Source organism: Talpa europaea (genome assembly GCF_964194135.1).
Source record: "Talpa europaea genome assembly, chromosome: 10".
Classification (NCBI taxonomy): Eukaryota; Metazoa; Chordata; class Mammalia; order Eulipotyphla; family Talpidae; genus Talpa; species Talpa europaea.
Genome location: NC_140077.1, coordinates 17,825,439 through 17,850,972, shown reverse-complemented (window position 1 = coordinate 17,850,972; position 25,534 = coordinate 17,825,439). Strand labels below are relative to the sequence as shown.

The window sequence follows — 25,534 nt, the reverse complement described above, 5'->3', positions numbered from 1 at the left end:
ACTTCTTTATTTGCTAGAATTCTCAAACAAACCTTAATGGATTATATGAAAAGTGAAACATGTTTCTTGAGATCAACAAAAGGTAAACAGTAAAACACCAGAACAAAGTTTTTTCCCTAAATACAGAGGGCGGGGTTTTTTTCTGAGTGAACTGAATTGATGTTTTGTGCATGGCAAGTATTGCACTTGCCTTGAATGGGGTCACATTGCTCCAAAAGAAGCAAATACTAAGAGTTTAATGAGTGTGGACACTCCAACTCATTCGCAGTGAATGCATTTAAAGACCTGATGTGGAACGCTATGATGGAAAGCATAAATAGGCTGTTGATTTTCATTGTTTTGGTCATTTTCAGACACTTCATGTTATAAAGTCATAATGTGACCCTAACTGGGCAGTAGAGTTGATGATGACAGTGGTTGGTGTTTCTACCACACCTGCCTCTGGAGACATGGAAGTTGCCCGTGCACTTCCAAAATCTCATCTTTATTTTTTTTTTTTTTTTTTTTTTTTTTTAATAAATTTTATTGTTATATTCCCCATACAATTGCAGCCCCCCATTCTGACCCCAATACCTCCCCTCCCGCCCCCGCTCCCGTAAAAGTGTCTCTGGTTCATAGTTTTTTGTTGATTTTGATTTTCACTTTCTTATAGTTATTCATTTTCCTGGTCCCTTATTTAAGTTTTCTAGATTCCTGCTATGAGTGAGACCATCCGGTATTTTTCTTTTTCTTTTTGGCTTATTTCGCTGAGCATGATCCCTTCCAGCGCCATCCATGTTGCAGCAAATTGCATGTGTTTATCTTTTTTGAATGCTGAGTAATATTCCATGGTATATATGTACCACATCTTCTTGATCCAGTCATCTATTTTTGGGCATTTGGGTTGTTTCCAAAGCTTAGCTATTGTAAACAGTGCTGCTATAAACATAGGGGTGCAGGTGTTCTTTGGAATTGATGTTTCTGTGTCCTTTGGGTAAATACCTAGGAGTGGAATTGCTGGGTCATATGGAAGCTCTATGTTTAGTAGGTCCAGAAATCTCCACACAGCTTTCCACAGTGGTTGGACCAGTTTGCACTCCCACCAACAGTGCAGAAGAGTTCCTTTTTCTCCACACCCTCGCCAACATTTGTTGTTGCTAGTTTTTTTAATATGTGCCATTCTCACTGGTGTAAGATGGTATCTCATGGTAGTTTTGATTTGCATTTCCCTGATGACAAGTGATGTTGAACATTTTTTCATATGCCTGTTGGCCATTTGCATTTCCTCTTCAGAGAAGTTTCTTTTAAGCTCTTCTGCCCATTTTTTGACTGGATTATTTTCTTTGTTGTTGTTGAGTCTCATCAGCTCTTTGCAGATTTTTGTGATCAGTCCTTTATCATTAGTGTTGGGTGCAAAAATGTTCTCCCAGTTGGTGGGGTTTCTCTTTGTTTTTGTTATTGTCTCTTTTGCTGTGCAAAAGCTCTTTAATTTGATATAGTCCCAGCTGTTTATCTTTGCCTTCACTATCACTGCTTTGGGTGATGTGTCTGTAAAGATGTCTTTGATGTGCAAATCACGTAGTGTTTCGCCTATATTTCCTTCTATATATTTTATGGTTTCAGGTCTTATGTCTAGTTCTTTAATCCACAAAATCTCATCTTTAAATCCCCTGTGAAACAGTAACATATCCCTTACCAAGAAGTGTACATTTCCAGGTGCGATGAAGTCAATTGATTGAAACTTTCCATCACAAGCCTGTAGGACATTTTCAAAGGTTGGCTCCTCACCAAAAGTGTAGATATGAACAGATCCCTGTTAATATAAAGAAAAAAAAATACCGTGCAATTGTTGTGTTTGCAGGTCAACAAACATTTACTAAATGCCTACTGAGAACAAGGCAGTATGAGGGGATCGGTAATGGGAAATTAGAGATCAACTCAGTAAGGCCCTGACCTTAAGGAACTTAAAAATCTAGATCTTAAGTTGTTTATTGATTGGTTCATTTATCCATTCATTCAACATTGAATAATCAGTAAGTAGGACTTTCTTCTTTTCTCCAATTCCCGTTATTTGTTTTTCAAAGATACAAAACATCACAACATACTTTTTCTTGATTTTAAAAATGTGTACTTATGCAGAGAATTTGGAAAATTAAAAAAAAACCAACCTAGAAAAGTTGTTAAGATTACCTAATTCCTATCACATACTAGACCATGTCGGTCATTAATGAAAACTTGTAAGTAACCTTTGTGGAAGTTAGTTGTCACTTTGTTTATCATTCTCAGACCCCAAATTTATCTCTCAAAAACAACCTATCTTGTAAGTTATACATCTCCACCAGGTAACCTGTAATATAGTATGATCACTTAATAAGAACTACTTCCAACTGAACACAAGTTTTCAAGTTTACTTGAGTCAAACATGAATAATTTTGTACTTGTGTACTTGTGTATCCAAAAAATACAACTCTGCAGAGTCAAAAATTTGGAATATATTTCCCAATTATACCTTTCATTTATTCCTCCAAAAATGATGATTAGATATTGATTAGTTCAAACACTGCTCTGGATGTTGGGTATATATCAGAGGGCAAGACAAAAATTCCCTGCTCTCATGCATCTTATGTTCTATTGAAGAATTCAGAAAATAAGATATGTGAATAACATATATTGTTTTAAAAAAGTGATTGTAAGAATGGGCCTCCCCAGGTGGAGCAGGTGGTTGAGTGCCGCGCTATGAAGCTGTCCGCAGCCTCTGCATCACCAGTTCAATCCCTGCCGGCTGGCGAGGGTCCCACATGGGCGCTGCAGACCTCTCCTGTTGCACCTGCTGCTCCCTTCAGCAGTGTATTTCGTCTTTCTGCCTGTTCTGTTCCCTGCTCTGTCTCTGGTGAATCCTCTCATCCTCCCACGGATCTGACCTGTACCCCAGTTCTTGTATAAATAAATAAAAAAATCTTTAAAAAAAAAAGGGTAATTGTAAGAAGGGAAAAATAATAAAGCAGGGAAAGAGGACTCGGCAAAAGGAGAGGGGAACTGTTAAACACAGTGTCCAAGAAGGCTTTACAGAGAAGGTGACTTTAGAGAAAAGTCTTGAAGGAAAGTAGGAAAGTATTCATATGGATTCTTCAGAAAGAGCATTCCACACAGAGGGAACAGCCAGCGCAAAGATTCTGAGGAAGGAGCATAAATGGCATGTTCAAATAAACAGCATAATGGTGAGAGTAGGGTGAACAGGAAGCAGGGTAGTGCAGAGAAGGGCAGGGTGGGGGTTGGAGTCCATGTCATGAAGGACCTTGTAAAGCATCCCAAGGATTTTATCCTGGCTTTTTCTCACTATACACAGGAAATCACTGGAGGGCTCTGAGTAGCAGAGAGAAACACTTTGCTCAGTTTGGTTGCTTTGTTGAGGGTACATGGTTTATTCTATCAATGTACTGAGAAAAGTATATAAAAATCCCGCATTGAGATCATGATAGTGCCTTCCTTGTAACTGTATCATGTTTTGCTTCATATACTTTGAGGCTCTTACTTAGTACATATACATATTAAATATTTTTATATTACTAGTGAATTTAACCTTCTGAAACATTTTTGTTTAAATGTCTACTTTGTCTAATGTGACTGTTACCTCCACAAGCTTTCTTTTGGTTAATGTCTACATGATAGATCTTTTTTCCCACCTTTGCTTTTACTTTCAATCTTTTTATTTACTTTCAATGTTAATGTACTTTATTACCATTTATTCACTTTCAATATTACTGTACCTTTATGTTTTAGATGTGCTGCTTATAAACAGTATGTAGTTGGACTTTGCTTTTCTTTATTTTTCCTTAATCTAGTATGGTAAAGCTTTTCATTTTAACCAGATCATTTGTTCTATTTGACTTTTATTGAAATTAGCAATATATTTGAGTTTAATTATAACATTTCAATTTATGCTATTTTTCCCCTTGTTTTGTGGGTTTTTTGGTCTCTTTTTCTTAGTTTTTTTTTTAACATTTCACTTTTCCTTCCTATAATTTGGAAATTCCACCTACTGTTACATTTCTTTTAATGTTTACCTTAGAAGTTACAATATCTAATGTATTAACAGCAAAAATAATTTTCCTCAGAGGAAAGACTTCTGAGGAAATATAATAAATATATAATAAATATATATTTATATATAAGTATAAATTTATATGTATTTTTATATATTTATATAATAAATATATAAATATAATAAATATATAATGAACTGAGGAAATATAATAAACTAGGAATGCTTTATTCCACTTAACCCTTTCTCTCAAACATACACTGCTATTATCTGGGATTTTAATTCTGTGTTATTTTTAAACCTACCATCACATTATGTTCTGCTGTTTTTTATGCTCATTTACATTTCCCCATATATTTACTGCTGTTCTTCATTCCTCTTGCATCACAGTTCTTCCGTCTGGGATCATTTCCTTCTGCCTGAAGTACAGTCCTTAGAATTTTCACCAGGGATGGTTTACTGCTATAACTCTCAGTTTTAGAGTGTCTAAAAATGCCATTTTTCACCCCTGTACTGAGAAGGTATTTTTGCTGGGTATAGAATTTCATGTGGTGGTTACCTCATTTTATTATATCAGGGTGGTCAGCACACTTTTTAAAAAAAAAATGGACAGATAGTAAATATGTTAGACTTTATAGGTCAGGTGGTTCCATCACAAATTAACTCCACATTGTAGTGTGAAAGCAGCCATTGACAATACATAAGTGAATGGGTATGACTATGTGCCAATAAACCTTCATGGACAAAGGTAAGCAGCAGGCTATTTTTAACCCACAGAGCCATAATTTGATGATGCCTTCATGAAAGATATCATTCCACTCTTTATTGCCACAGAGAAGTTAGCTGTTAGTCTGACATTTGCACCAAAGGAGTACTGACTAATGGAGTATCATTACACAGAGTCCCCTGCCCTTCATTCCTCTCTTGTAATGACAATAATAATATATGAAAATTGTGCATCAAAAAATCATCATCTACATACCTTTTCTGTTTGAATCAGCAACATTTTGTAACTGGGAGAAAACATCAAATGTTCCACAGGCTCTTCAATCACAAGAAATTCCTCCATTTTGTAATTTGTGTCTTTCATAGTAAAAGAATACACAATGCCATCCTACTGACCAAAAATAATGAAATTAATGCAGAAAATCAGTCTCACTCAATGCATAGTATACTTTCCCCATAAGACAAGCAAAGACTTACTGGTTACTGTGTACTGTTTATTTTTGGAATCAGCATCCATGTCTACAGGATTTAGAATGCCCTGTTTCCTTCTTTTATTTGGCAACTTTTAACCATATTCCCTAGCCACATTTCACTTCAATCTCTTTTGTGGCACATGTTTCTATTACTTAAAATTTTACTGATCTCTCCTTTCTTTGAACCTCTTCACCACCTACCTACCACATTCTTCATTACACAGTAGTAGGTGGGGCAAATGAGGCATCTTATCCTGTGGCTTATAAACAACAGTCTCCTTACTTCAAGGGACATTAGTCTTAATGTCTGTCCTTTAATCATTACTATATGCATTTCTTGTCGTCCTAAATGACCCAAAGGTAGGGTGTGTGCTATTTATTTCCTCTGTAGCCTCCTTTCCAGTTCCTCAAACAGATCTCAAACATGACAAGTATTCAGTAGAGATGGCTGATTGATCAATTATAAATAGATTTAAGTTAATTTAGCTACTCTTAAAAGGAATTTGAATTATTTTTACAAAAGTGAAGAGGGCTTGGGAAAATCCAACCAGCATTTCTAGATTAGACCCCATTATTTGTTTTTTTTTAATATATATATATATTTTTTATTTATTTAGACAAGCACTGGGTACAGTCAGAAACGCGGGAGGGTGAGAGAATTCACCAGAGCCAGAGCTGGGAGCAGAGCAGGCAGAAGGACCGAAGTACACTGCTGAGGGGAGCAGCGGGCAGCAGGAGAGGTCTGCGCACCATGTGGGACCCTCCTCCGGTGACTGGGGGAGTAGCCGGGAACCGAACCAGCACTGCAGAGGCTGTGGGCAGCCTCGCAACCCAATGCTCAACCGCTGTGCCACCGGGGAGGCCCTATTTGTTGTTTTTTTAAGATTTATTTTTATTTATTTATGCATATAAGAACAGGGGTCTAAGCCAGAGGTGTGGGGGTAAGAGGATTCCCCAGAGATAGCATGGGGAGCAGAACAGGCAGATCTACTGAAATATACTGCTGAGGGGAGCAGTGAGCAAGACAGGAGAAGTCTGCTGCGCCATGTGGGTCAGCTTCCTGGCCAGGGATAGAACTTATGCTGCAGTGGCTGGTGATAGCTTGTTAGTGCTGTGACTTAACCCCTGTGCCACCAGAGAGACCCATAGTTTGGCATTTGTGAGATGGCCGAGTTCAGACATTGGGGATCTAGGGTGGGGGAGGGGGTGAATATCCAGGTGTTTCTCCAAGCTCACCATCATTCTCTATCTTTCAGCAGAGCAGATGCTCCTATCACTCCTTTAAAATAGTTTAAAACAAATACTGTGGGTAACCTTGAGGAAGACACACATCATAAAAGGCCACAAATGCAGACTAAATAAGAAGGAAGTCCAATTCAGTGTCAGAGGTGTTACAAACTGAGTGTATGTTTCAGAGTCCCAGATTGCTCCTCATCAGTGGAGTTACAACTCTTATCCTGGTGTTATTTTCTACCTGTCCTCAGTGTCCAGGGGATATGATCTGTGGTATGAAAAAGACAAGGCTAATGGTGACCTCAGGAGAGTTCTCAGTAGACCTGAGATTTTAGTGTGTGTGAACTCCAGACCTGAGCACTGATTACAAAGCATGGAGAAAAGAACATGGGTATGAACCTTTTTTATACTTACTGAGGCAGAGTGCTCTAAAAAATGAGAGCAAAGACTAGAGTTTGCCACACCTGAATTCAAACCCCTTCTCTTCCATTTAATGGCTGGTGAGCTCTGTAAGACTTAGTTCCTTCATCTGTATAATAAGATTTCAATTGTTCCTGCTTGATAGGGTTGTTGGGAGGACCATAAGACAAAACAAGCAAGGCACTTAGCATGGTGCCTGACACAATTTAAGCACCAAGTAAATGAGGGCTATTACTACTCACTCTACTATGAATAATAACAATATGAACTTGTAAGTCAAATGGGTGCGCACAAGAGACTGAGTTGAAGCTTAGACAAAAGGTTCCAATTGTGTCTTACGACCTAATATATTAAGTACAGACTGGCATGGAACTGAGGGACAGGTGTGTGTTTGTTCATTTGTTTTTAGTGGAGTGTAAATGGATTTTTTAAAATTCTGGTTTTGCTTATTTGCAGTAGGATAGGTGTATGTTCACTGTACTGTTCTCTCTACTTTTGTAGATCTTTGAAATTCTTCCTAATAAAAAGTTTTATAATAGCATCCAAAAAAGAAACAATTTTATATAATAATCTCATAGAAACTGACATCCCAAATTATGGCCCATAATAGTAAATGGCAGCAAGTAGAAAATGTAAATTTTCTTGAAAGCCATTAATTTTGAAGGAAAAAAATACATTACAATTCCAGAAGCAATCAGGCCTCCCTTCTGATATACCATGGTGACTGGACTGAAAAGATTCATTTGCTCTTTAAGGAAAAGAAAACAAACAAAACAGGTGACACATGATTAAAAATGCAGTACACAAAGTAACTCATCTCATTTGCTTTTCTAGGACTATTCATTTCTAATCCTTCTTGCCAAAAATCAACTTTTCATCAGAATGTGTACTATGATGTCTCCCAAACAATGAATAACAAAAGATGCTTAGCAGTGATTACAGATGTAAATCATGAGTTTTTAAAGTTCTGTGTCATTAGGTCTTTATAACTAACATGACGGAATCATACAGTAAATACATTCTGTTTTTTTGGAAAGCATTGTAAGAGAAAAAAAAATAAACCAGACCAAATTATATTTTTGTCAAGCTGTATGGTATGCAAATTTATACCTCAATAAATAAAGTTCAGTGAATAAGAAAGTAAAAAGAAGAAAAAGTTCTGTAAGAACATTTTTACTTGTAAATTACTGCTTTTAAGATTAACCACCAGAACCATGCGAGCAAAGACTCATTCATCAAATTGCTGGTTTACTTCATACTTTGTGCTTGGAATTTGTCTGGATGCTAAGCAGATACTGTCCCTTGCCGCTGTCCCCATCAGCCCTCTTCTTTCCAATCAAACTGCCACCAGAGTACAAGTATTCTGACTTCTCATCTAGTCTAGGTACCTGCTGCTTATGCAACATACTTTGAGGATAGTCCTGTCCTGAGCAATGGCTAATGTCTCCAAGCACAGTGCCAGGTGGGATCCATCCCCATTCAGGGGTTTTAGATGCTACCTGCTGTCAGCTGAGTCAAGTACAAATGTCTCAGCAGGACATTCCAGGTCAGACGTGGTATAGGTGTTCCTTTATTTTCCACTACCCCTGTATAACACTCTGTGCTCTAGAAAAACTGGAATATTTCTTGTTTTTCAACCTTCTCCATGTTTCCTTGTCTATGCAGATATGCTTGCCCAAAATTTCACCTACTGTCATCTCTGCCTATGAACCATCCTTCAAGGAGGCCATTTCAAATCCCACCTTCACTTCTCTGAAGAGGAAATGCAAATGGCCGACAGGCATATGAAAAAATGTTCAACATCACTTGTCATCAGGGAAATGCAAATCAAAACTACCATGAGATACCATCTTACACCAGTGAGAATGGCACATATTAAAAAAACTAGCAACAACAAATGTTGGCGAGGGTGTGGAGAAAAAGGAACTCTTCTGCACTGTTGGTGGGAGTGCAAACTGGTCCAACCACTGTGGAAAGCTGTGTGGAGATTTCTGGACCTACTAAAGATAGAGCTTCCATATGATCCAGCAATTCCACTCCTAGGTATTTACCCAAAGGACACAGAAACATCAATTCCAAAGAACACCTGCACCCCTATGTTTATAGCAGCACTGTTTACAATAGCTAAGCTTTGGAAACAACCCAAATGCCCAAAAATAGATGACTGGATCAAGAAGATGTGGTACATATATACCATGGAATATTACTCAGCATTCAAAAAAGATAAACACATGCAATTTGCAGCAACATGGATGGCGCTGGAAGGGATCATGCTCAGCGAAATAAGCCAAAAAGAAAAAGAAAAATACCGGATGGTCTCACTCATAGCAGGAATCTAGAAAACTTAAATAAGGGACCAGGAAAATGAATAACTATAAGAAAGTGAAAATCAAAATCAACAAAAAACTATGAACCAGAGACACTTTTAGGGGGGCGGGGGCGGGAGGGGAGGGATTGGGGTCAGAATGGGGGGGCTGCAATTGTATGGGGAATATAACAATAAAATTTATTAAAAAAATAAAATAAAATAAAATAAAATAAAATAAAAAAACAAATCCCACCTTCAAAATCACTTAACTTGTCCTGTTTCCTTCATCTGAATCCCCCAAGCAATGTATGAAGTTTTCCTTAATGAAACCATCTTAATCTACCTGGCCCTTATCTGTCTGCTTGTCTTATCTTCTTTAATGAGAAATAATTATTTTGAGGGTCAAGATTATGAGACTATAAATTTTCCATCTGTGTCAGCTTAGGGGCACCTTGCTTAATGTCTTCCACATTGAAAGGGCTAGATAAATATTTCTTTGAGAGCATTTATATTATACCATGAAAATGATCAGAAATACTATGCAGAAAGGAAATGGTGAACTGGTCCTCAATTATATGATGTATTACCAGTGTAATAGGAGTTTGGAAATGAAAAACACTGGTTTATAATTCATTTTACAAACACATGGAGGTGCCCGTTTACTCTGTAGCCATCTCTGGGATTAAACTTTGGAACCAAAGAGTGAGTGAGGCACAGTTCCTGACTTCAAAGAGTTGATGAGTGGTGGGAAAGCCAGATGTGCACATGGACCATGATAATAGAATAGGTTGCAGCTCTAACAAAGGAGTGAATCTGATGGAACCCCCGATTTTGCTTGAAGGTTGGAGTAAGGATAGCACAGGCTCCACGGAGGACAACTTTCAGGTAGACAAGGGAGAGAAGTCCAGTTCAGACAAAGGTAACTACAAACGCCAGTGGGCAGAATTTGGAGAGAGTATAGGGATGATGAGAATTTCTAAAAGGTGGAGATAAAACTGGAAAGGAAGGCCAGAAAAGAGACTTATTTTTTAGAGAGCTGTGGGATGGCCTTGTGGATGAGAGATTAGAGAGCAAACCAAGCCTGCAGTGTAAAAGAAAGAGAGGGGCTGGGATAGGAGAGTTGAACCTAACGGCCTCACTTTTGTCAGTGAAGTATGGGAGAAGCCAAGGAATGGTAAGAGTAATAGATGAGGAATTCCTTAGCTGGAGAAAAATTGCTGTATGAGATGATTGTCAGTTGGGCACTGAAGGATTTGGAGGATAAGTTAGATTTGGGGACGAGTTTGGAGGCATGTCTATGAAATGATGGGAAGTAATGTCTAGATCAGACACAATAGTAGTAGAAAATAATGCTAATGAAACAAGTAGGCTCATGAAATGTCTTGTGTGATTTGATTCCAGAGAAATCCTTGGGTTGCCTATTGACAGTGGTCTTCAAGAGGGGCCTTTTGGTAGGGATGAGCTGCCTGGTTTATATCAGCTTGAGGTCAGTGAAGTCAGTGCTAAGATTGCTGCAGAAATCAAGGTGTGTAAGAGTAAGAGTAACTGGAATGCAGAGTGCATTGACAGGTATGGGAAGCTTGCACTGTCATGGTTCCTTTTCCAAAGGATCTTTAGCTTTCTCGCACTGTGGGGGAGGTGGCGGGGGGGAGGGGAGGTGGAGGACATTGGCTTCTGTTAGCCAGGCCCAACTCTGGTCATAACTGATGGGACCAGAAATGAATATCAGATTTAAGAATACAAGCAACAAAAGTAATTTTCAAGATGGCAGTTGTACTCAAAAGAGAAGACCATGATGGAGAAAGGAGAGAGCTAGAGAGAAGGAAAGGACATGAATAGCACATGACATGGAACAGGCACAGAAGCTAACAACTTGAACTCTACAGTCTTCTTGCCTGGGTCAGATGTCAGTTCCATATTTACTAGTTATATGAATTTGGGCACATTTTTTAATCTCTTGGTATCTCCATTTCCTCCTCTCTATCATGGAAATAAAACTGTACTTCCTTTTAACATTGATTTGAGCATTACATGAAGTATGCATTTAGAGTGATAGTAGAATGCTTAGAGCATGGAGCACTCAATAAATGTTAACTTGCTACAGGACTGGATAACTAACTAGAGGAAACAAAGATACCTCTTAAGAAACAGAAACAGGGAACAAAACATCTACCTTCAAGCATGTGTAAAACCAACAACCATGACTATATTTCTGGGGATATGAGGCAAAGCAGTTTCTCACCCTGTGCAAGTTGTTCTTCTGTTCTAGTAAGTAGAGTCACTTGTAAGGTTTCTCCGCTAACCATCAAAACAGGACCTTCTTCACAGCCAATGTACAAGTCATTTGTTGGAGTCCAACAATGCATTGTAGGGTGAAGTGTCGGATACAGATCATCTTTAGGCTTCAGGGAAAGATTAAAACCTTGTGTTAAGACAATAATCATGGCTGATGAGCTAGAGAAGTACCTATCAAAACAATTTCCAAAAGAAGCAAATGAGTAGGAGCCTACATATATTCACTGGACTTGCCATCTGCCAAGAGCTTAGTGGATTTCCCCTTCCTTGCATCGTTTCTCACTAGTTTTTAATTCCCTAGGAAAAAATAAGGCATTCTTGCCAACATATTCAGAGTGTTAGTGTCACAGATTGTGAACATTTGAGTAATAACTTCTATACTGCTTCTTGGTGGATGTTTTTGGCATCTTCAATATAAAAAAGTCATTGTTCAGCTGAAAGCATTCCTTTTGAGCAACATTTTTGTCAACATTCCTCCCTCCTGGGTCTGCAGGGGACACATCTGTGGTTTTCCTTGAGTTGCTATGGAGAAGTTGACCTATCTCCTCGGCTTGGTTAGCTCTGTGGGGAATGAGAAGACGATCTCTTGCCCGATTCTGATGGTCTCTCCAGTTGCATTCATAAGTGTTTTGTGTGATTTGATTCCATGGAAAAGTCAAACTAAAATCTACAAGATCTATGATACGTGCCCAGAAGGAAAGCTGGCTTTGGGACTAAAAATAAATGAGAGGAGCAAAGGGTGTAAGGCAAATATTTCCTGTAAAGGACCAGGGAGTGAATACTTCACACTTTGTGGACCACATAGTTGTCACATAACCTTTAGAAAAAAATCCTTAAAAAGTATAAAAAGCAGTCTTAGTTTGGTGCCATGCAAGAGCAGATGGTAGCTTGCTGATCTCTGCCTTAGACCTTAATACCTTAGCAGTACACCCCCTACAGCCTGAACACTCATGTCTAGCAGGGGAGAGGCCACTCCCCATTTCTGTCAGCAAAGAGCAACATGTACTTTCCTTCCTGGAGGCTGAGGTAATGATGGCAGATCTTTTGGGCCTGTACCCCTCACAGCACCGATTAAGATTTGAAATTCAGGATACCAAAATATGGCACTCCTTCTAAACACACTAGTGTATCTGTCTCTGTCTCTCTCTCTTAATACTAAGTGCCTTGTTCTGCTATACTAAGAACAGCATTAGCTACAATATAATGCCTTTGTTTTCTTTAGGCATCCTTATATCATAGGAACAGAAAAAAAAAAAAGTAATGAGCTACTGGCCACATGAACAAAACCCTTAAATTTCTTGAGATTTCTACACTTACTGTATCCTTTTATTCAATTATTCATTCATCTAACACATGTGTATTAGACATGTATTACATTCCAGGCACTGTTCTAGACACAAAGATGTACCCGTAGCAAAACAGAAAAACCACCCTACACTCTTAGGGTTTTCACCTTGGTGAGGGAAACAGAGTAAAAAGTATATCCAGCTGTTAAATATAGAGTGTACAAGTTGAAAAGTGCTGTGGAGAAAAGCAGGGTAAGTTGGAGTCAGTTCCACAGTGGGGGAATGACACGAACCTTCTGTGTCGTTTTTTCCATTCAGAACTCTTTGATGCGTGGGAGCACCTTGCAATACTCAATTATTTGAATATTACAGACTGCTTTTTTTAATTTAAGGAAAGGTGTGTGGAGCTGGCACAATGAATATGTTTACTAGATTCTCAACTATATAAAAATTGTTGCACAGTTCATATTTCAACTAGCATTTGTTGGTTATTTGAGTACCAGGACTCGTGCCTAGAATGAAGGAAACTCTCTTCTCAATCATATAATCACCTTTTGTGGGAAAAAATGTTGTCAACAAGTGTCAAAATCAGAAAACATGGTAGGTTATAGTAAAAGGGTGTTTAGATAGGGAATATTGATGAGAAAAAAATGCTTCATGTGGCATGAAGGAAGGGTAGAGAGAAGGAATTATTATTTGGGGTGGGGTTTGGAATGACGAAGGCAGAAATCATACACAGGCGCACTTACCAAGATCATTTTTTTCAAATGGGTAAATTAACTTTATTTGTATGGATGCTCTATTTCATAGCCTCATAGTTTGGGGTTGTTAGAAAACACTGAGTATCAGTTTGGTCACCCTGTGGGCCAAAAGGGGTAGGGTGGAGGGGAGGAACCAACCAAAAGAATTAAACTGCTACTGATTAGTGACACTTTGTGGTGTCTGAGATTTTACTCATAGGGATAAGAATCACTCGCTGAATATTATTAAATGCTCACCATTATTTACAAGTTTCCTGGGTTGACATCTAACCTTAGACTATAAATCACAAAAAAATAAGACTCTTGCTTGGTAGAGCTATGGGCTCAAAACCTTTACAAAGCGCGCATGCATGCCTGGGCCTCACAACACTAGTGAATCTGTAGGTATCTTACTTAAAGATAAATCCAGGCTTGTCTGCCTATTCCTTTTTTTCATCAATATATATGTTCTGTGTCATCTCAAGATGGATGTGATATTGTACAGATTATGTGAGCAGAAACAATAATGTTCAATTCTGAAAATTCTGAGATTTATAAAAGGTGCCTATAGTGTTTTAAAATATATATTGATAACACCACCTCCTTGTTCAGCCCTCTGGAATCATAAATCAAACATTGTGATTATCTTAAGACTAAACTTATAAAAAGTTGAAACCAATTTCTTATTGATTTAGAAAATATAAGTATCAGAATATATTTCAGAATATTTGAGTTTATAAAGGAGACATCTTTTAGCAACTTAAAAAAAAAAAAAAAGGTAGATGGAAAAAGGAAACTGAACACCTAAGATTAAATTCATTATCTTGGGTCCAATTTCTTTCCAGGTAGCATTTGTCTTTGATTTCTCCCATGCTGCTAGAGGATGCTGTTTCTAATGCCCTAAATAAGTTGTGTAATGTGACAGGGGTCTATTTCAAGGCCTATAATATACCTTTCTAGTGTTTACTACAAGAGGATAATGGGAGTATTTAGTGTTTGTAATTTTGTGAAAGTCCACAGTTTGTGGATTTTTAAGACTCTTAAATAGATCAAGTCATTACGGATTTCTTTGCCATTGGTATCCAGCTCACAAGAAATACCATTCAAAGGAAGGAACAGAACTAAGACATTTGAGATTGGGGTATGCTTTGGGGTATGCTTTCACTCATACCAACACTCATCAATGTTTTTAGCCATTTTTCTTGCCTTATTTTTTATAAGATGAAAAAGTAAATACTGGGGAAATTAATTTCTAATTTAAGTGTGAAGTATATGGCTTTATTAATAGTCCCTGCATGGTTTGGATATGTCCAATTTTAAATTTCTGTTTTCAGAAAAAGGCTAAAATGCACTGAGTACAAAAGCCTTTATGAGGGTTTCTTAAAAATGGTAACTCCATATTTAAGTACTTAAAGCATTTCATAGCATTTTTCAGATTACAATTGCCTGAATTTTAAATGTTTTGTGTAGGATTTATCATGTTGCTACAAAGTGTGACAGGTGAGGATGCCTATAGCAATTTACTGTAGAAAAAAAGGTTCGTGATAGTTGAAAAACTGGAGTCCTGGGCATCAAATACTAAACATAGAAACACTTTCAAGTCGTAAACATTGGTGGCAGATCTGTTTGTTTTCGCTTTGCTGCCCCAGTGTGGCCGAGTGCGGTTGTGTTCTCAAACCCAAGAGAGCTAGTAAAAGAAATTAGTCATTTTCAGTAATTTAAAAAAAGTAAATAACCGTCATCCTTTAGAGGAAATACTAAGAGCATATGATCTTTTCTCTTGCTTGCCAGAGATTCCTTAATAATCTATTTACCACCCTGAAATATTTTGATCATCTATTCTATAGCTGAATTCTTTGCTGTAGTGAGAAAACATTTGGGAACCTCTATCTGCTTTATCCTGGGCTTGGAGCTTTAACAGAAACATGAGCCTAAGGCAGCTTCCAGAGGTTCTGCAGAATCAGGCTCCTCACCTTCACCCCATGTGCCTCAGGCTGCAACCCGCCTCCCTCTTGCCATCACCTGCACCCCACCTCCCCTCATTTACCATGTTCCAGCCATAATGGTCTTTACTCAGCTCCTCAAATGTCCTGAGTTCTTCCCTTACCCCCTTCCCTCCACTGAACCTTTGCACATGCCATTCCCTCTGCCTGAATACTCTCCGCCCTGCTTGTAGCACTACTTACCCCTCCTTGTCCTTCGCATCTCAGCTTCAATGTCATCTCCCCAGAGACCTTCTTTAACCAGCAGATGTTTATCTTTTCTGCGCCTCCCCTGCCCATCATTTATTCCAGTTATAATATCAACCACATTTCACAATGACTGCATATATCACTTTACTTTTGGCGGCACTGTACTTGCTCTGTCTCTCGACAGAATGAAAGCTCCGAGGCAGGGATTATGCTGTCTGGCTATTCGCCATGTGACTTTATTGCCTAAAACAGAGCCTGCTACATAGAAGGAGCTGGACAGCTATCTCCTGAGTGCCCAGCGTGAACCTGTTAACAGACTCCCTTTTGAATCTTTCTTCCATGGTTTTTTTATGGACTTGTTCTCCTGGATTTTCTCCTCCTCCTGTCTTATACTTCTCAGATTCCTCTTTTTCCCCAGACGCTTGGTGGTCAATTTCCTCTGACTCTTCCCTGACATCCTGACTCCCCTTTTCATCACACCCCCAGTGCTCTTGCCATCCTTTCTATGGGAATGCCCTGCCGTCTCCTCCCTAACACTCAGCCTACCAGCTATCACCCAGCATCTCTGCCTGGATGCCTTCCCAGCACCCCAAATGTAGTATACCCCAAATTGAAATCACATCAGAGCTCCCTGTTTCTGATAGCAGTGCTGACATCTTAACTCTCAAACTGGAGACTCCAGAGCTCCAGAGTCTTGGTCTCTCACGGTCTCCAGAGCTCATCTGTTAGAAACCAGGAGGATCGGCTCCATCCCTCTTGCCCTGTGGAGTGGCTATAGTAGTCCAGCAGGGTGAAGAGGAGGAGGTACCAGGTGATTACCCTGAAGGTTTCTGCATCCTCATTGACCAGCCCTGCCATGGCTGACAGCGGGAGCACCGGTCCATAGATCAGGTCCTTGGGCAGTGACTGGGGGAAGATGACCTCCATTTCATCATAAAATTCCCCGTCCTCCGTGGGTAGTTTTACTGACCTGTAGAAAGAAGAGAAATCAAAATAATCAGATTAGCAGAGATAAGTCACTGATGTAACTGCTGAATATCAGTGGGGAGCAGCGTGGGGAGGTGTTACAATTCATAAAAAACAAGCCAAGACAAAAACAACAACAACAACAACAAACCACCCATAAAAGCTAAACAGTGGATTTTAAAATATAGAACATATTGCAAAAGAAAAAAATACGTAATTATAATTTAAGTATATAGTGATTTTAAAAATCTTTCAAAGTTAGTATCTAAAGTAGAAATTACAAATTAGAACACCGACAGAGGTCAGGCAGGGAGGGACTGTGGCAATGGGAAAGTGTTTTCCTTCCTCAAGAGGTGGAAGGGACCACGTGGAAGTTGCTGAGAGGGTTTGCAGATGTGAAAATTTAGTTCCAAAATTTAAAGTGAATGTCATAATCTAGACATTTATGAGAAAGTTCTCAATTTCTAAATGTTGGCGACTCATTCAAATAAAGAAGACTGTGGGCCAAAAGCAGCACAGATGTAGGTTGTATTCAGCTACCCCCATAACCTCGCGTACCAAATTCCAGTTTCAAATTTACAATATATCTCTTATATGGCTGACAAAAGTGAGTATGGAGACGTCATGGCTTTATGTATTAAATTTAAAATTTCCTTGGTTATGTTTTATGGATGTAGGATAATTTTGGAAAAGAACCACGTAAAAATAGTACCTACACTCAAATGTAAAGCTTAAGTTATGGCCTCAAATCCTGCTTGCCTTCTGATCCTGGACAGCCTTACCTCCCCTTGCTTACCTTGCCTCCTTTATTTGCTTATAGAAAAAAATCACAGCTCAACATTCACAACTAGGGGAGAATAGTCTAGGGAATTAAAGGGAGAGACAGGTGTGATAAATGACTTGTCTGCCCTGGTGAGGATCCGATAGAGACATTATCCATTTTATGAAAAGGTACAGTGTTGTCAACTCTGCCTAGAGACAGATTTCATTTTCAGTGGTTCTTATAAAAATGAAACTGAGACATAAAGAGTATTGAGTAGCAAGAAGTGCCTCTGTTAAGACTCTCCATGTAGAAAATTTTATTTACTAGCTTTGCGTTTCTTTTAAGAAGGCAGTTTCTCAAACATTGCAAGCTCAGGTCCAGCATCTCCTTACTTAGACTTTCAGGGGATGGAGCACACTGAGAACGGTCAGCTCTGGGGCACTTGAGTCCTTGGACTCTTTTTGGTATGGAAACCCATTGTCATCCATAATCACCAGGACAGTGGTCACAGAATTTTTCTTTGACCCAATTCTGTTTAAACAAGTAATTCTCCTGACTCTACTATGTGCAACCACCCTTTTGTTTGTAGATAATGTGGCTGAAGGTATAATCTATACACTTTCCTTGTCTAAATTTCTTATTTTTGAGATTCCAATTGGGCTGTCAAAGTGGTAGGAGCAAAAGGTCACAACTGACCTTTTAATGGAAAAGGCACATTTTGAAACAATAAAAGCAAATCAAATTTTGAAAAATTAAATACTGTTGGAAAAAGTTCTAGGAGGACTTCATATTTAAAAGACAGTCATGGGGAAATTAAGCCACAGAAAATACAGTCACAATGGTAATTACATATGTAGAAATGTTATAATGTGAGGGGTATGTCTGTATATAGCCACTTAATTCAACAAATTGATCCAATCATACAACATGAATGCAAACAAAAACCACTACTTTGTTATTGGGGAGGAACAAAATGTCTTACTTTTCTCTGAGATAATGTTTCTGGTTACTTCTTTCAATGGTCCACACAGTCACTGCACTTGAACTTGACAAGCACAGTTGATGCCAGTTCATGGGATTAAAAGTCATGCAGTTCACATCCACACCAGGTTGTGACTTCTTGCACAAAATGACATTTGATTCCCAATTCCTTAGAGAAAAATTGTGTGTTTGGTGAAAAGCAATTAATTTTGTTAAGTGAACTAAATCAGAGGGAGAAGGACCATATCATACCCCTCCCAGTCTCCCTTGTAGCTTGATGTGGTCTATGACTAAGCTGGTCTGTGAGTCAGCTATGCTTCCCCCTTGCTTACCTTGCCTTTCCTCTTACCTTTGTAGGAATTGTGCCTTACTCTTACCTTTCCCCCATACTTCTGGCTCCCCCAAATCCATGGATGATACCACCCTTTAGACTAGAGATGAGGGCACACCCTAGAAATGGAAGAGCACCAAGAGAGGGAGAGACTGGCCCCTGAAACCAGGAGCCATCATACCAGCCATGGCTGCACATCCCCACACTACTGCACAGAAGAGGAAGGAACTTCTGTTGTTTAAACCACTGCATTATGGTCATTTCGGTTCCTGTATTGGCAACCAACCCTAAACCCTAAGGGATATACCAGCTGCCTAACTAGACAGCTCCATTTTTTTAATCACAGACTCCCTCAACTCAGCTTGTCCCTATTCATCTTACCCAGTTGCCTCTTTCATCTTCCCTATTCACATGTCCTCAATGTCTTTATGATTTGCACTAAAATGTCCCCATTCCCCAAGTCACAAGCCTAGATAAAACCCTCAACTGCCCCCTCCCTCAGCACCATGCCAAACATTCAGTCTGTCACCAAGTTCCATGGACTTGCCTTACGAACACTTCCCAAGTATCTCCGCTTCCCTCCACCTTTACTCCCATCACCCTAGCCCACACTGCCATCATCTCTCACTGGACCATGACAGCCTACCAACCGATAGTCATGCCTCCATCACATGGCTAGAAGGAGTCTTCATACATGCCAGTTTGACATGACTGACACAGGATGAGTCCCCTTCTATATTAATTATTAATAACATCCCCTTCCACTCTCAGAAGTGCCCCTATTTAGATGCTAAATGACATTCTCACTTATGTACAAGGCTGCTCAGGAGCTGTCCCTCTAGGTTTGCTTCTCATGACGAATCTCTTGTTCCTATTGTTATGATCTCTTAATTAAATCTTCAAGCTTGCTGTATTGTCTCTGACTACATGCTCTTTGCTTGAAAATCCTCTTTGACACAAGGCTGATTCCTACCCATCCTTTCGATATTACTGTGGGTTGAAATGGGTTGAAATGATCTAGCAGTCGGTTTCTCAGAATGTAACCCTGTTTGGAAATGAGGTCGTTTAGTGTGGCACTACTCCAACTTGACTAGTTTTGGAGAGAGATAAAAGGGGGCAGTTTTGGAGAGAGATATACAAGGAGACCACCATGTGAACAAGCCAAGGAGAGAGCCCTGAGATTCTCCCTCACAGCTCTCTAAAGGAACAAACTCTGTTCCTTGCTTCCAGCCTCTGGAGCTGGGAGACAATACATGTTGTTCAGGACACTCAGTTTGTTGATACCTTGTTAATTGCAGCCCTAGCAAATGAATCCATATCAACAGTTAAGTGGATAAACTGTGGTTTAACTGCATCATGCAGCAGAAAGGAATGAAATATTGATACACACTGCAGTATAAGAGGAGCAAAAATTAACTGTGCTGAATGAAAAAAAGCCAGAGAAAAGTGTATATAATGTATGGATGGAAACTCTAAAAAATGCAAACTAAGCCAGTAACGGGAAGCACATCAGTGTTTAGAGGGGGTAAGTGATGGGGAGAGGACTGTGTGGCAAGAGGCTGTAACATGAATTTGAAGGGGCACCAGGAAATTGTGACAGTTGTCTTGATTATGGTAATGTTTCATAGGTGTACACCCATCAAAACTCACCAAGTTGTATACTTTATATAGAAGCAGTTTATTGTATGTCAATTATACCACAATAAAGTTGGTTGTTTTTTTTTTTTTAAGAAACCCTAAAGCTACACATCACTTTCTGAATCTAGATTTTTACACTTGTATAAGAAATACTGGTATGTAAGGAATATCCTCCATTATTTCTGGAACTTGTGGTACTTCCCATTAATAAGACAAATTTCCCCTTGAAGGGGTTTATATTATGGACAGAAGTTGGCCATATGAAACAGCTCAGCAAAGTCCAGAGATCTGTCTTATCCACAGGTATTTCCTATACAGCTGGCAAACATGGCATAATGTTCCTTCCACTCTTTGAACATATAAGGGTTCTAATGTCTCTAAAAACAATTCCTTCAGACTGAGGCCTTATATAGAGACCATCTTACTTTCAACATTAGTGGAAGACATGCAAACAATTCATAGGTACCATCTATTTTTAGTAAAGAGGAAACTTTATATTAAGAACTGCATTCTTTCTCTGAGAAAGGAAATATCATAACACATTAATTTTATTTTTTTTTTTTAAAGGATTTTTTTTTTTTTCAATAGAGGCATGTTCACTCATCCATTTATTTGCTTGTTTGTTCTGTTTATACAAGCACTGGGCACAGTCAGAAGCTCAGGAGGGCGAGAGAATTCACCAGAGCAGGGAGCAGAGCAGGCAGAAGGACCGAAGCACACCGCTGAGGGGAGCAGCGGGCGGCAGGAGAGGTCTGCGCGCCATGTGGGACCCTCCTCCGGTGGCCGGGGAGCAGCCGGGGACCGAACCGGCGCCGCAGAGGCCGCGGGCAGCTTCGCAACCCAGCGCCCAACCGCTGCGCCACCGGGGAGGCCCATAACACATTAATTTTAAAAAGAAAATAATTAATTCAGCTTTTATCACTTTTTGCCTTATTAAATTTTGTGCCTAAAAGTAGCAACTATTTTAAACATTACGATTAGGACTTTTATTCCTTCCATGTTTCCTTGTTTCAGGTTTTTCATGTGTATGTTTGTTGATAAAACCCAGAAGATTAAAATGTAACCCAATGAAAGGAATCGTATAGGACACTACAGCTTACCAGAGGGTCAATTCAAATTCCGGGAGAGAGGAGTAGCTAGCCAAGTAGGTGCCACAGTAACTGAACGAAAGTAAAGTGTAGTCCAGAAGAACATTGCCTACAACACAAAATCCATTACAAGGATTTAATTATGTACGGACTAACTACGGTGTTATAATTGATCTCCATTATCCAGTGAGTTTCATATAATTCAAAAGCATTTAGCTCTTGGGATTAGGGATTTTCCAGTTGATTTTTAAGACTACAAAGAGAAAGCCAACAGCAAAGTTAAGATCCAGTTTTAAAGAATATCAGTGGTAGGACCATAGTGTCACTGTCTTTAGACGTCACTGCACAACTCAGCATATTGTATCACGTATGTCCCAGTGTGATTCAAAATGACCCCTGAACCATAAAACCTTCCATAAATACATGAAACATTGTAATTAGAAAAGTTACCTTGGGGAGTTTGTGATCATTCTACCAAATATGATAAATTTATTCTTCTAGTATTTTCTTCTATATTTACTTGTAAAAATACAGATACGTATTTTCTTTAAACATAATTTTGCTTTTTAGAGTCACAATAGTCATGGATTAAATATTATATGCCACAATTTAAAATAGAACCAACATAGTGTTACTTATGTTGGTTATTTTACCTTATATTGAACATTTTATCATTAATAATTCTTCAAAAATGTGATCTTTAACATTCACATAACACCCCCTAATGGGATGTGTTCACTTAGCTAACCATGTTCATATTACTGGGACATAAAGGTTGTTTTCAATCTTTTGCTATTATAGTGTTTTTAACTTATTTGCACACATATCTTTGACCATATTTCTGATTATTTCCTACAGCATGAATTCTAATTTTGTTTTTTTAAAAGATTTATTTATTTATACAAGAACTGGGGTACAGGTCAGAGGCGTGGGAGGGTGAGAGGATTCACCAGAGACACAGTGGAGAGCCAAACAGGCAGACTGACCAAAAACACTGCTGAGGGGAGCAGCGGGCAAGACTGGCGAGGTCTGCCACGCTATGTGGGTATCTCCCTGGCCAGCTGGGAATCAAACCTGCGCTGCAGAGGCTGCACCTGTGCTGCAGAGCTGCAGACAGCTTCACAGCGCTGTGCTCAATCTGCTGCACCACTGGGGGGCCCTTGAATTCTAATTTTGAAATGGGTTTAAGTTGGTCAAATAGAAAAAAAAAATTATTCCTGGAAAGACTATCAGTCTATATCCCAGCCTTCAATAAAAACAGTGCTGTCGATTTCACTCTGATTAGTAATTATGTTTTTTAAAAAGCAGAAAAATCCAATTTTGTTTAAATGACACTTTCCAAATAAATATAAGGAAGGAACATTTTTGGAAGTTTTTGGACATTTGTAGTTTTATGGGCTGGCACATTCCTTTTCCACTGTTTTAATGGATGCTTGTTCTTATTTTTGTCTTATAAATGCTCTGAAATTTTGTTTCAAATATTTTCCTGTTTATTACTTGCCTTTTAACTTTTCATGGTATTTTTGATTTCCTTATAATTTAAATTTGTATCTAATCTGTAAATCATTCTATTTTTAGTTATTTTCTTCCTGAGACAAATTCTTCCCTAACCTCAAGTTATTTCAATATCCCACCAAATTTCCTTTTACTTTTAAAGTGAGGCTGTTGTTTATATTGAATTATGTATTTTCAACTGATGTATATTTGAATTCCCAATATAAGAGTATTTAAGTGTCAAGTTGATACTTTTGATCAACTTGTTTGAACACTATGGGTGAGAAATCTGCAACAGCTAGTGTGTGTGTGTGCGCGCGCGCGCGCGCACGCGGGGTGGGGGGGTGCTGGATATTTAACTTTTATTCTAGTCTATCTCCACTTTCAACTCTTCCACTGACCTGATGATCCCTGCATCTGCACCACAGTCTTAATCACTGTAGCACTGTGATTTGAAAAGAACACTTGGCCTTGCCATCATGCTCTTTTATATTATTCCCATTCTCTACTCTTTGCTCTTCCAGATGAACTCTGCAATCATCTACTTACTCCTGTCTCTCTAAAACACATGATAAACCTATGAATTACTTGCTGTGGAAAATAGCAGAAATATATTCCTAATCACCACTCTTTACATCCAGGAATATGTTTTTATATATTTAAATACCTTAAATCAGTAAAATTTTTTTTGTAGTTTTCTTCATCCGGGCTACTCACATTTCTTCTTCAGATCATTGTTAAGTATTTAAATCTTCTAACTGCTTGGGTATTTATTTTGAAATCAGCACCTTACTAAGCTTTCTTTTATTAGTCTTGTAGACTACTGTATTGCCTGTAAGCTCCTTTCCCATAGTTATAATTTTTCTGACTTTTAATTTTATTGTGTTGAGTAGAACTTCCTAGTTGATATTAAACAACAGTGGTAATAATAGATATCTTTGATGATTATTCCTGATTTTATTGGAATTCATTCAGGGTCTCATTATTCAATATGGATGTTGATTATTGGTTTGAATTAACTTTCAATTGCCTGGACAGAACTACAGACTGATAAGCTGGGAAAAAATTTAATGATGAAGAGTAGTTTTGGTTTACACAGACCATTCCTAATGTATCGACAAGTTAAAATTTAAAAGTTGTTTTAATCTGTTGAGAATACAAACAAATTTCCCCACAAATGTTATAAATTATAGTGAAATTCCCTGGCTTGATCCAAACACCTATTTGACCCATGAAGCTACAGAACCGAAGCCAGTCTTAGCCTCACCTGAGCTTTGTGACCTTGATATGTTAAATGAGGGAATCACTAGATGAAGACTACTACCTATGCAGCAGCCTGGTCTGGGTCAGCTGTATCTATGAATGAATCAATAATAATGTAAATGGTAGGTAACATTGACAACATATGTGTACATATATGCACAGATCTATTTATTATTACCAAAATTTCAATAGTAGGTACTACCACTATTCCCACTTCCCAGATAATTGAGGCTCAGAGACTTCTAACTTTAGAAGTTAAACAACATCAATTTACCTGAATTTTCAACAAATCATCAGGAAAGAAAAATATTGTTCTGAAAATTTTCAAATTGCTTTTGGGGTTGTAATGGTTTTCTAGTCCAATGCACATAAATCACCTTGGGAAATATTGTTAAAATGCAGATTCTGATTCAATGGGCCTAGGGTGGGAGTTTCTATGTGATGTTAATGTTGCCAGTAAGCAGACCACACTGAGTGGCAAAGCTCTAGGCCTGCAATCCTCTGTGTGACCAGCTTGACTCCTTCATTGAAAATGTGTTACTAAAAGAAAACAAAACCCTTCCCCAAACCCCTCATTTATAAGAACTAAATTTGATTATATAACAAAATGCTTCAGTCATGACAGAGGAAGGTCTGGCAGGATACCTTTTAATTTGGTCCTTCTGGTCAATCCAGGAAAGTTGTATATGTAAATGACGGGTTTTAACCTCCGGTCAGAAAAGGCCACAACTTCGTAAGGAACGTTAGTTGCCACGACGCCTACAATTCCATTCATACACTGGAGTACAGTCTTTTTCTTGGTTTCAATATTAATAAATATTACGAAATTCCCACAAGGGTAGCAAATGGTGGTGTCGTTGATAAAATGAACATTCTGCTTAGGAAATCCTTGCACCCATCTTTGGGAAAAGATATGTCACCATCAGTATATTTCAAATATTTTTTAACAAAGCCAACAAAGGTCATCAAAATTTTTAAAACACATCTATTCTATTTTCACCCCCTTTTTGTCAGAAACAGTCTGTAAGGTAAAAGAACAAAGATGCTGGATGTGAGGGTTTGACTCCATGCACTCTAGACATTTAAATGTAGACCTAAAGTTCCATAGGTCTCAAGAACATTTTTCAGAAAACTTTTTCAGTGAAACAAATCCTCTGGTCAAATCTAAGGAAGCCTCAGAAGGATGTCAGGGGTCTTGTATACTTGGAAAAGAAAAAGTAAAAATAACAGAAAGAAAACAGCTTCATTTTAACAGAAAAAAAAAGAGCTATGTCCTAGGCCACTCTTTAATCATTACTTTTGATTAAAATAATAAA

The 25,534-nt window shown here is 38.5% G+C and overlaps 1 protein-coding gene across 1 annotated transcript in view; it reads right to left on the bottom strand.

The window, feature by feature from the left end:
- Positions 1-25,534, bottom strand: part of CFAP43 (cilia and flagella associated protein 43) — a gene marked incomplete at both ends in the record, with an annotated part of 78,930 nt that overhangs the window by 52,387 nt on the left and 1,009 nt on the right. The window contains 8 exons of the mRNA XM_084244558.1: positions 1,676-1,792; positions 5,004-5,135; positions 7,554-7,621; positions 11,424-11,583; positions 16,514-16,664; positions 18,406-18,573; positions 21,474-21,570; positions 24,864-25,117. Of these exons, the coding sequence (XP_084100684.1) occupies positions 1,676-1,792; positions 5,004-5,135; positions 7,554-7,621; positions 11,424-11,583; positions 16,514-16,664; positions 18,406-18,573; positions 21,474-21,570; positions 24,864-25,117 (1,147 nt within the window). The remainder of the gene's footprint in view (positions 1-1,675; positions 1,793-5,003; positions 5,136-7,553; positions 7,622-11,423; positions 11,584-16,513; positions 16,665-18,405; positions 18,574-21,473; positions 21,571-24,863; positions 25,118-25,534) is intronic.